The following is a 10,914-nucleotide window of genomic DNA, read 5'->3' as shown; positions in this document are numbered from 1 at the left end:
GTTTCGTCCTCAGACATAATTACAGACCAGGGGCCGGTTGCACGAAGCCTGGATAGCGTTATCCGTTGGATAGCGAAAATTTTCAAACTTGTAAAAAAGGTGTTTATATTTTTCTTACGACAAAGAAATTTTGTAATCTTCGAAACAATATTTTATTTTAGTGATTGCACAGCTCATATCGTATACTTTTCTCCTAGAAGAGATTTTATGAACGTTCAGAAAAATTTGCTATCCAGTGAATAACGCTATCCATGCTTCGTGCAACCGGACTGAACAAGGAATCGCTTAGATTACACTTTCAACGTGAATCAACTGATCTTTCCATATTTGCACTTGTTGTTAGTTGTTTTTGATGTTCTTCTTACTGGGCTTTCTTTTCTTGGAGATAGGCAAACATCTCAATCTTACCCAGAGTAAACTGAAGATCTTAAAAATCGTTTTACTTTGGGTAGAGACTCAAGAAAATTTGTCGGATTCCTGGCGTATTTGGTGATCTTTCTTTGTGTCTTATTTTTACACTTTATATTAATATCTCTCGTCAAGATTTGGCAAGTGGCATGCATAAATTGATAAAATTTAAACGTCCTTAGTCAGTTTTCCAAGAAATCATTTTCTGAAGTCAATTTTCTGAAAAAGAAAATGTTGTTTCTGATGTGCATTTTTTTGGAAAAGTATTAAGTATACGTACATGAAGTATTTGTTCACGTCAAGGTAACAAACATACTTTAAAAATGGCGGAAAACTTTAATTTCCAGTACGTAGCCGATCGCAAGTTTCCTGCATTTTCATCCAACGTTTTAAAGGAGCTGCTTACTAAATGGTAAAAAGACTTTGCAGCAATTGAAAAGCTAGATCAATTTTCTCGTAATTTGTTGTTGAGCTTATTATTTGTCGTTTAATTTGTCGTTTAATTTGTCGTTTAATTTGAACGGCTGATAGTATAATCTGATAGATAGTGATAGCCTCAAAAATGGAATAAAATCTATTTATCTAAATTATTTTTGAGGTTAAAAACTTACATTTTGAATCCAGCCAGATTTATGAGATGTAGTTTGTCATGTATGTAGAAAGGACAACCTTGAGCTCAAAAATTGAATTCACAAGTTGTGTGAAAGATTTTTTAAAGTAAATGGTTTGAACCCGGGAGTATCGTTACATGTTTGTAAATGTAGATCGTCCTAAATCACACTTCACAACTAAAAATATTTCACTTCACACTAATTCACAATGACAATACACATTTCCTGTACACACAATACAATGAACCAGATAACAAATACGGCTAACCTGACGTTTACTCCTCATTTGACTCTGAAGATGACTACCGCTAAGGTTGTCGAAACATCAGTCAACAACAACAAAAACAGTCCTTCTCAGGACCAAACCAACCTGGACGATCTACAATTACAAACATGTAAAGATTTTTTGCTACTCGCTTTTGTCATATCCACCGCTAACTTGACACAACAAGCGAAATCATCAGGTTTTAGGACAAGTGTGAAACATTTTTTATTTTTGTTTTATATAAATGGTTTTATTTTTGTGATCTTATGTATTACTGCAACACCTCACTGCAGAAAATTGATGGATCTTGACTAATAAGTGCATTATGTTTTTACTGTCTGCTTGAAATTGTTTGCAAACAAAACATTAGTGATGTCATTGCTAGTGTCCCCCCAAATTATATCAGCATGATCATATCACTCTAATGGAGCAACCCAAAATTTTGTTGATCTTGGAATAAAGTCGTCCGAAAACTTAGCTGAAATTATGGAAATTCTTTAATCCATTTATAATACAATCAGCAAAATACTTCGAAGCAATTGATTGATTTCAGTTACTTGATAAAATTTGCTTTAAAATTGCACTTACTACATCAATGTGTTTGTAGTTGTTACAAAGGGTGTTTATCTCAGAGAATCATGTCATGATTTTGTAATGTTTTTTATAAATTGCCTGCTGACTCTTTACTTGGGCACGCAATATCTACCAAAAGAACTGGCGAGGGTGTGTGTGTAAGGGGGATTATACATTCTGCAACAGAATTTTGAAGTATCTTTATTTGATTCAAGTGTTTGCAATATTTGCTCAACTAATTTTTGGCCTCAATTCATTTTGTGGACAGACATTTTGTTTATATTTCACAAAAGCTTAGGGGTGTTGCATGTTACCCTTCAAACTCAAACATCCCTAGTGTGTACCCTGGGCACAGTTATTGAATCGTTACAGTATTGAGTTGAAGCTACATGTTTGTAATGCAATGATTGAGATGGGATGCCTTGTAGACTAATTGTTGTAGTTTTAATATTCAAGAATGGAACATTTCAATATTTCATGTGCCATCATACTTCTCAAAATAGATCTATATCACCTTCATTCATGTGTAAATGAGATGGGCGTTTTGTCTTAAATGGTAGCCGTCTCCTGTCTTGAACTATTAATGGAATTTTTTCTAGGGGAATGTATGATCATATGAAACTACAGATGTTTACCTTTGACAAGCACTTTCAACAATATAAAAAAAATGATTTTGTTATGGTAAGTAAACTATGTAGCATTTTTATTGTAAAAATTGTCAGCAATTTCAATTAAATTAAACTTATGCAGCTCTGTTGGGCATAGCACAACTTTTTGGTAAAATTCATCCTTTGGTTCTGCTATCAATTTTGTTCAAATTGAACGTATCCATAGATGTAAATGTTTCATCTACCTATTTAGGATTTTCTCACAGATCCATGCGTTCAAGCCAATCTTCAGGTAAATTATTCAAGAATTTTTAAGACAAACTTTTATAAGACAAACTTTTTTGTTTTGGTTTTAAGTTTAAATTTGTCCCCAAATGATTTCAGACCGCACTAACCATCTTTCACGGACAATTTTTAGATATAAGTAATGAAACTATTCAGCAAATCTTTCTAAAAGGTTGCAATTCAAATTTAAGACGCAGCAAAGGTGTATAGTTTGATTACATTGTTTGAGAGAATAATCAAAGAAAACATTTATAAAGTAAAACTGTCCGTACGATATTTCCCTCTGGTCGAAATTCTATCTCATTGTATCTTTACGAAACGAGCGTTTTCTCCTAACGGCGCGGAATCATCTTCTTCTAGCTCCAAAAAGTTAACGAAGATGAAATTTTCGACGCATCAAATACATTGTCAATGTTCTTAAAATCGATTTAAGTATCTCAAGAAGTTATTGCCGTGACCTTGAGATAGATTTCCGTGTCTTGTTGTATACATACAGCACAGATTTTTAGTTTACAAAATGATACACCAGCATGTTTCATTGTTTTTTACAATATATGTATATAGGTTTTTTCCAAAAGTGGATCGTCGGCTTCTATAGGTAAGATTGTCGTACGTTTTAGCTGTCGCCTAATTAGGGAGTTCAATAATATCACTGAATATTTAGCAGTTTATGGTGGCCGTCTGCTATTATGAAACATATGATTCTAGTAGTTATATTTTAATTTAATAACTGTTACACCCAATTCGGTATGATTAAAGAAAAAGCTCGCAGCCGATTTTTATGTTACTCATTAATTATTAGCTCACAGAACGGGTTTTCAGCAAATGGAAAGAAAAATTCTTTTTTAGCTGGGTAGCCCATTTATCAACTGGTCTCCATAGGGGCCCTGCATACAAACTATATTAAATGTACATATTGAAAAACTGTAATGGAAAAATTGTATAAGATAGAAGAATTTACATCATAATCTAAATAGTAAGCTCGTATAGGTCTTACAAATAATTGCATTATGTTTTTCTCGTTCAGGAGCGTTGAATATTGATAAAGTTTTGTCGATCCTGTTCCTTGCTCTGTGTTGAATATGGAGTTTTTCAATAAACTCTTTAGGCAAGGTAGATGAGCAAAATATGTTGAAAAGAAGAGAAGTGCCATTGAATTGGACATTTTACTTAAGTCAATCGTATATACATATAAATAACAAGAAAGGCTATGTTCCTTCTGTATTTTTTATTCCGTGTTTCTTTACATTTACATGCGCCTTCCTCTGAACTGGATCTAAATATATCCAGGCACACATCCTTATTTAACGAATGAAAGAAATGAGAGTTTGTATGTGGGGGGAAGGGTAGGATATACTCATAAAAAGTCGATGGATGCAAGATCTTTGCTTCAGGTTTGGTTCGTGATTCTGGAATGATCTATAAATGTTTTGATGAATACATCGAAGGATTTTTGATATCAGACGAGCTACGCAAGGTACTCAATAGTACTCATTCATTTTCTCATCAATAAAACAATATAAAAAGGCCTACAAGAAAAATGTCGAGGAAAATGTTGCGATTACTAAAAATACTAAAAAACGGATACTAAAAAACGAATACTAAAAAACGGATGCTAAAAAACGGATGCTAAAAAACGAATACTAAGAAACGGATCATATGAACACATTTAAAGTAAGTTTCTGACAGTCGGATCCAACAATTTGAAAAATTAGAGGAATCGAAACAATCGGATCTGTCAAATTGGATCGTGTGAACGGGCCTTATGCAGTTAGTTTTTATTTTCGAACAATTAGCCAAATGTTGTAATCACTTGTAAAAAGTGTAGACTGTGAAGACAAGACGTCAGTTAATTGCAGTATTTGATTCACTGTAGATGCATCTGACGGATGAATCTGATCATTATGATGTGTTTTCTGATACTGAGAAAAGCGAGTTTATATTCAGAATATTCGCTCATTTATGTCTTGGTGGAGATGTCTGCCAAGTAAGTGGGTATTCTCTGCAGTTTAGCTATGTTTGCTCTGTTTCAACCTGGTATTCATTACTTTGCTCTCAGTTTGAGGATGATGTGAATCCGTATCTCGAGTCGGCGAAAGCAATATATAAAGATCTCATAAGGTACGTTGTATGTGTGTGTCAAAGACAACAAAATTCCAACTGTTTATGCTTGTTTGTCAAACAAGAGAACGAAAACTTCGCACATTCTTTTTCTGTGGTTGGTCCGCGCCGTATAAGTCACGCTTAAACCATCTACGTCTTTCACAATGGTTTTAGTCATTGTTTCTCAACTATAAGACTCAACTTTTTGTTTTTTTACGATCGTACAGCGTCTCCAAGGATTCAAGGACTAAAGAAATAAAAACGCGATCACATGTTTTTAAAATATCTGCATGGGTACGTATAAGCTGTATTTGTATATGTATATTTTAGATAGCTTGTTTCTTGCATATTTTCTTGTGGGAAGATATGTGCATATAGTAAAAGAATGTGTTTTCCATGAGCATACTTGTCATATTTCCAACTTGTCATTTTCCTTACTTCAAGAGATATTGTAAAGATTTTGCCCTGAGAGGCCATTAACCTCAAAAGGGCCTGTGAAGCATGAGCCATGTGGCAGAGAGCCCAGAAATACCCTTCCCCATACAAATTTTAAAAACTGCAATTTCGTAAATGCTATTTTATGCATTTGTAGAGTAGTTTAACAATAACGCAACAGACATGTTGTGAAATAAGCATCGAGGAATGTGTCATCCGCAAAATATTTGAAATACCAACTACAAGGGGGGGGGTGTAATTTTGTTTCAGTGCTAGGCCAATAAGAGGGCCGGGGTGGCCAAATACCCCCCCCCTCAAGTATAAATGTTATAACTTACCTATATAACTTACAGAACGGTAACGAGGAAATGATTTATCCGCATGGAAAGAAACATTCACAGTCCTTTTCTTATCTTGTCGTGGATCCTTTGAAACGAAACGTGTTCGTATGGTATCATCAGTGGCTTGGTATTGCTTGGTGACGCTCCTGTCATTTTCGTTGAAGCAACGCGCGCTTGTATTGCGTCGGTTTTTTGTCGCCCACTTCATTGGCTGGTATAAAGAACTAATGAAACTTTGCTTTTGTGAACTCCGTCATGGAATGCGCTTATGAATTTTTCGGCTTATTCATGATTTCATTGCGGGCAGGTCTTCGTCAATGAGGCAAGGTACGATCATTGTGACCTACGATAAGTATGTGGAACTTTACCTATATCCAAGGATCAAAATGCATACATAACTACGTACATACTGAAAAATTCGTGTACATATATTTAACAATCAATGTTCTTCTCCCAACCAATTGTAACGAAGAATTACTTTAAACGCTACCCGCAATTTGAGCAGGTATTCGATATCTGCATATCATAAAGGTTAGCTGTATAAATGATTTTGAAGCTTTACGCTTGATCTGTACACCGAGTATAAGCAGTCTCGAATCATTTTGGCTCTCTTTTCGCAAAAAACAACAGAAAAATACAATGAACTCTGAAGAACGTTACTCGCGAAAACAAGGTAAAATGTGATTAGATGATTAAACATACTCAACATGATACTTGGCTTTGTCTGGTTCATCATCGATGAATTATGTCACCGCTTATTGGGTGGAGTAAAGAGATAATGTAATTGTCAACCTCCATTGTAAGTTTTGTCGCAAAGGAATCTGTGATGAGATTGGTATCTAGCTGAATAAAATGCCCTAATTTATGGTAGTATGCTTTATACATACGCAGATCGCAAGTGATCTTTACTCGTAGTTTTTATTTGGTCTCATTATTTCCTTGTTATAAAGTGTGCTGTCGTTAATAATCACCGTGTTTTCACGGTATGTTTTTAATGCGTAGCGTATAAGAGAAAAGAGCAAAAACATAAATATGGCGGAGTTTGCTTGGGGTTACACGGCATGTTCAATGTATAGTTGCCGTCAGATTTAACTTTGTTATTATAATATTGAGTTCATTGGATCGTGGCTATCAAACTGATCTATGCGTTTCTGCAGCATTGACGTTTGATTTGTATTTTAAATAAGAGGAATTGAGCACCTTTCTAAACAACAAAGCACTTTGAAAAACATGATTAAATTTAATCATAATGGACAGTCCCTGCTTACGAAGGACGTTTAGCATACACGAGTGGCTTAGAACTACCTGTTAGTAGACGTTAAAATCTGTGGGTGTGCGAGCAGCTGGTCTTATAGTGTTTCATCGCTCATGCGGCCGTTATATGATAATACACTTAATCAACCATCTGTACGTTTTTGAAAAATCTTCTTTGGACTACAAAGTAGAATAAAAATGTTATCGCTTTTGTCCATCTTTAATTTTTTTTCAAGATCATATATACACGATATTTAACTGTCTTTAATTTAAAATACCTTTGAAAATAGAATGATGGGTAGGTAAACTTTTTATTATGTAAGAAACTAGTTCTATAGTTGGTAAACAAACACCATGCGAAAACTTATTTCCGGAATTGTTTCTTCTTATAGCAGAATAGTTGAATCAGCCATCAGCTGCATATATATAGCATAAATTATGTTAAACATGACATGAGACTTATATCAAGTCAACGTTTGCCCTTATCAAGCCGCCAATGCTGCCGTTCTTTATGAAACTAAGGCTTGACAAATTTTCTATCATGAATTAATTCTTGAAGACAAGTTAGTTTTTTGACCGATCTTTTAATAACTAAAGACTGTCAAATGACAAAGCTTCACGGATCTATGACGAACTAAAGTTCATTTCATTGAACGAAACAATCATTTGATTTCAGGTACCTGCGTCAATCTATGGATGACTCATAAATTTTTGAACACTTCTTAGTCATTTTTGATGTTTATTTTGGTTATACTATGCAAAACGACGTACGCTGCGTGAACGCAACAAACTTTCAAAGTTTTGGCCTGTTTTGAAAATTGTGCAAAAACTTGACAATTGCACAGCTATGTGCTTTAAGGCGCTTTATTTTACTTAAAAATAGTCATCTCCTGACCCCAAACGTCCGAATTGGGAAATAAATACCATATATATATATAGTACGACCCATAGGCCAAAGGCGGTATAACATTTTTTAGCCAGAGTAACTATGTATTATATCTTTTTACGGACTTATAAAATTTATGTTACATACTTTTTATTTACAACTAACATATTTTTTCTACGTGCGCCAATGTAGATAGCTATAGCTATATTATTTATAATGTGTGTTTGATTTTTCAGAGCTCACTAGTAGGTCCCAGAGCTCGTGCATGGTGTGTGGGGATCGATCATCCGGGAAACATTACGGTGTGCTATCATGTGACGGTTGTCGCGGGTTTTTCAAGAGAAGCGTTCGACGAAATCTTCAATACAGTTGCAAGAATATTGGTGAATGTGTCATTGATGTGAGCAGGCGCAATCAATGCCAATCATGTCGGCTGAAGAAATGTTATGAAGTTAACATGAACCCAGATGGTTGGTTGATGATTAAACAATTACTTTTCACTTGAGGGGTGGGGGTCGGAAAAGTGTTAGTATGCAGGCTTTATTATTGTTCAAAGCCTTAACGTCTAGTTATTTTCAGTTAACTATGAAATTTCTTTTTTGAAAATATTCTTTGAAACTTTTAAGTTTTAATGTGCTCGTCCTGATAAATTGAAATAAACACAACATAAAAAGATATTCTGCCCCCTCTCCCCGAGATGTATATATATAATCTCTAAATGAATGAATCTCTCATAATTAAACACAGCACCGTATTTTACTGACTGCCCTGTAAAGAATGGGGTAGCTCGTGCTTTAAAAAAGGAGGCATCTTGTCTGAATTCAAAGATACCCAATTTTAAAATTAATATTAACAAGAAGTATCATCAGTTCCGTTCACCGTTTGGTAATAGTAGCATTATTTATTGGTAATTATCATTATGTAAAACAGTTATAAAGATTGCTCACATCGAATCAAAACAGCTTAATCGCAATTGACTTTAAGAGACTAGCTTGGATCCATTTGTGTGCTACTTAAAATAATTTGCCTAGGGGAATGTGTGATGACAAATCGTTGCCTGTGAAGAATAACACCATTTATTCTATGGTTTTGTTAGCTGTACAACATGAACGAGCTCCCAGGTCTATATTGCACGCCAAGAAATTAGCGGCCAAAAGAAAATGTAATTCACGGAAAGGCAGCAAGGCTGCAAAACTAGTGAAGCATGAGACAAGTTCTGGATCCGACTCACCCTACTCGTCCGCAGTATCGGAAAACCAATGGAACGGGTTAGAGAGCAGAACTGACACAGTTTTCACAGATTTTGACTCTGGCTTTAAGAAAAATGGCGACAATGGTTTTTTCTTTGATTACAACTACCCAAACGCATATCTTAAGATCTCTCAAAATAGCGCCAACAGCAAGGAGATCCTCGTGAACAGACTCACTGAGCAGTCATTACAAAGTGCGAATGGACATCATAGCTCGACTGTTGTACAATTCAAAATGGTGTCAATGGCGAGAGCTCGTCTCTCTATGATTACCAAAAGAACCATTACCAATTGAATGTAAATCAACTTGCCGTGCCACACGATGACACCAACGCAAATCGTCACTTCCGAAAAGGAGGAACACGTGAAAAGGAGGCCGAGAATGATAACAACAATATGACGAAGAATCGTGCTGACAGAAAATATGCTACTGATGTTAAAGAGCATAGAACATTTCAAGAACCATTCTCATGTACCTCCATGAACCGTTGTCTTTATGACTCTTCAATTCAGTTGCTCTACATGTCAGTTACCTGGGCACGGAATGTTCAGTTGTTCGCCGATCTGCCTTTTTGTGATCAAGCTATTCTACTTGAGGAATCTTGGACTGAATTGTTCATACTGAATGTCGTTCATCATCGTTTGCCTGTCGATAACACCACACTGTTATCATCGAGCGAGTTGCCATCACAAGCAGTTCCACCAACAAGAGAATTGCTTACAGATATGAGAACGATGCAAAATGTTGTAGCTCGTTTTCATCAACTTCAGATGGACGATGTTGAATATGCATGCCTCAAGGCCTTGGTTCTTTTCAAGTCAGGTAAACTTTCATGCTTCTTTATTGAAAATCAACAGCAGGGCTTTTATTACATCGTTTCACGAGTTGATGAGTCGTTGCTTTGAATATTTCATTGCTAACAGTTACTAAATCATAGCTATTGTGAAGCTTCACTTCAATCTTTTAGAACTTCGCGGACTAAGAGCCCCGAATGAAATCGAAAAATTGCAAGATCAAGCCCAGATAATCCTTGGCGAACATTGCCAAAGAAATGTCGAAACTCGTCATATCGCTCGCTTCGGAAAGCTTCTTCTTTCTTTGCCATTGCTTCGTTCTGTCAACACAAAAATGGTGGAAAAAGTCTTTTTTAAAAAATCTTATGAAGTCGTTTCCGTTGGAAAAATCCTCTGTGAGATGTTCAAAGCGTGTTGACTGTGTTGCATGTTCTTGCATTGGGATGGAGATTTCTCCATGAAAAAGTGAAGATTTTCGTTAAACAAGCTAACTTGCAAAAACAAGTTGATGTTATATCCGATTAGAATTACTTGTGAGTTTACCGAACCGCGGATTTTGTGAAAAAAGCCGTTACACAATTATTTATAGGCGACTTCCTACTTTTTTTATGTATTTAAATTTCAAATATAAAAGTAAATGCTATACAGTGGACAAAACATTGTTGGCTCTGATCCTCCCATAATCTGCTCAAGCACAATTTCTAAGTACAAAACTCAAATTTAATTAATTAAATGCCAACAAAAGCGAAATCCATGTTATTTGTTCATCGTATTTTCAAAACGTGAAAATAGGAACATTCAAGAATGTTTTCCGTAACAGGACGGCCTTGTTTGATTTCTTACCTAAAAGAGGACAGTTGTTTTACAACTACATTTAATTTAATATGTATAGCATGAAGTTAAAATTGAGAAGAAATGTCATTCTATTTTATTGCGATCAATTAGAGATCCTAACCCTTTTCTTCTGTATCGATGACAATGAGCATTTTTTCTCAAAAATGCTTCGGCTGTTAGATTGTTAGATTGGAAGTGTGACAATAGGAAAGTCTGTTTTCCTTAGAAAATATACCACAGCGATTAATGCATGTTACCCAATAAAT

The 10,914-nt window shown here is 35.2% G+C and overlaps 2 protein-coding genes across 2 annotated transcripts; both read left to right on the top strand.

Annotated features, from left to right (window-relative positions):
* Positions 1–719: 719 nt before the first annotated feature.
* On the top strand, positions 720–6,511 carry LOC124447317 (cilia- and flagella-associated protein 300-like). The gene is made up of 10 exons (XM_046998220.1): positions 720–820; positions 2,457–2,538; positions 2,719–2,757; positions 3,315–3,348; positions 3,778–3,863; positions 4,145–4,227; positions 4,627–4,737; positions 4,810–4,871; positions 5,081–5,147; positions 5,642–6,511. The coding sequence occupies exons 5-10, from the start codon at positions 3,833–3,835 to the stop codon at positions 5,768–5,770; spliced, it is 483 nt and encodes a 160-aa protein (XP_046854176.1). The 5' UTR covers positions 720–820; positions 2,457–2,538; positions 2,719–2,757; positions 3,315–3,348; positions 3,778–3,832; the 3' UTR covers positions 5,771–6,511.
* On the top strand, positions 6,199–10,564 carry LOC124447318 (nuclear receptor subfamily 2 group E member 1-like). The gene is given in 5 exon segments (XM_046998221.1): positions 6,199–6,302; positions 8,006–8,239; positions 8,866–9,252; positions 9,255–9,842; positions 9,988–10,564. Coding segments are annotated over 5 exon segments (1,488 nt in total). The 5' UTR covers positions 6,199–6,268; the 3' UTR covers positions 10,233–10,564.
* The last annotated feature ends 350 nt before the right edge of the window (positions 10,565–10,914 follow it).

The sequence above is a fragment of the Xenia sp. Carnegie-2017 genome, unplaced genomic scaffold (genome assembly GCF_021976095.1).
Source record: "Xenia sp. Carnegie-2017 unplaced genomic scaffold, XeniaSp_v1 HiC_scaffold_22, whole genome shotgun sequence".
Classification (NCBI taxonomy): Eukaryota; Metazoa; Cnidaria; class Anthozoa; order Malacalcyonacea; family Xeniidae; genus Xenia; species Xenia sp. Carnegie-2017.
The sequence above is the reverse complement of the archived record's forward strand: the minus strand, read 5'-3'. Positions and strand labels throughout refer to the sequence as shown.

Coding starts and splice junctions, on each gene's coding strand:
- LOC124447317 (XM_046998220.1), top strand. CDS start 3,833: ATGGAGTTTTTCAATAAACTCTTTAGGCAAG. Junction 3,864..4,144: donor CAATAAACTCTTTAGGCAAG/GTAGATGAGCAA, acceptor TCTTTGCTTCAG/GTTTGGTTCGTGATTCTGGA. Junction 4,872..5,080: donor ATATATAAAGATCTCATAAG/GTACGTTGTATG, acceptor ACGATCGTACAG/CGTCTCCAAGGATTCAAGGA.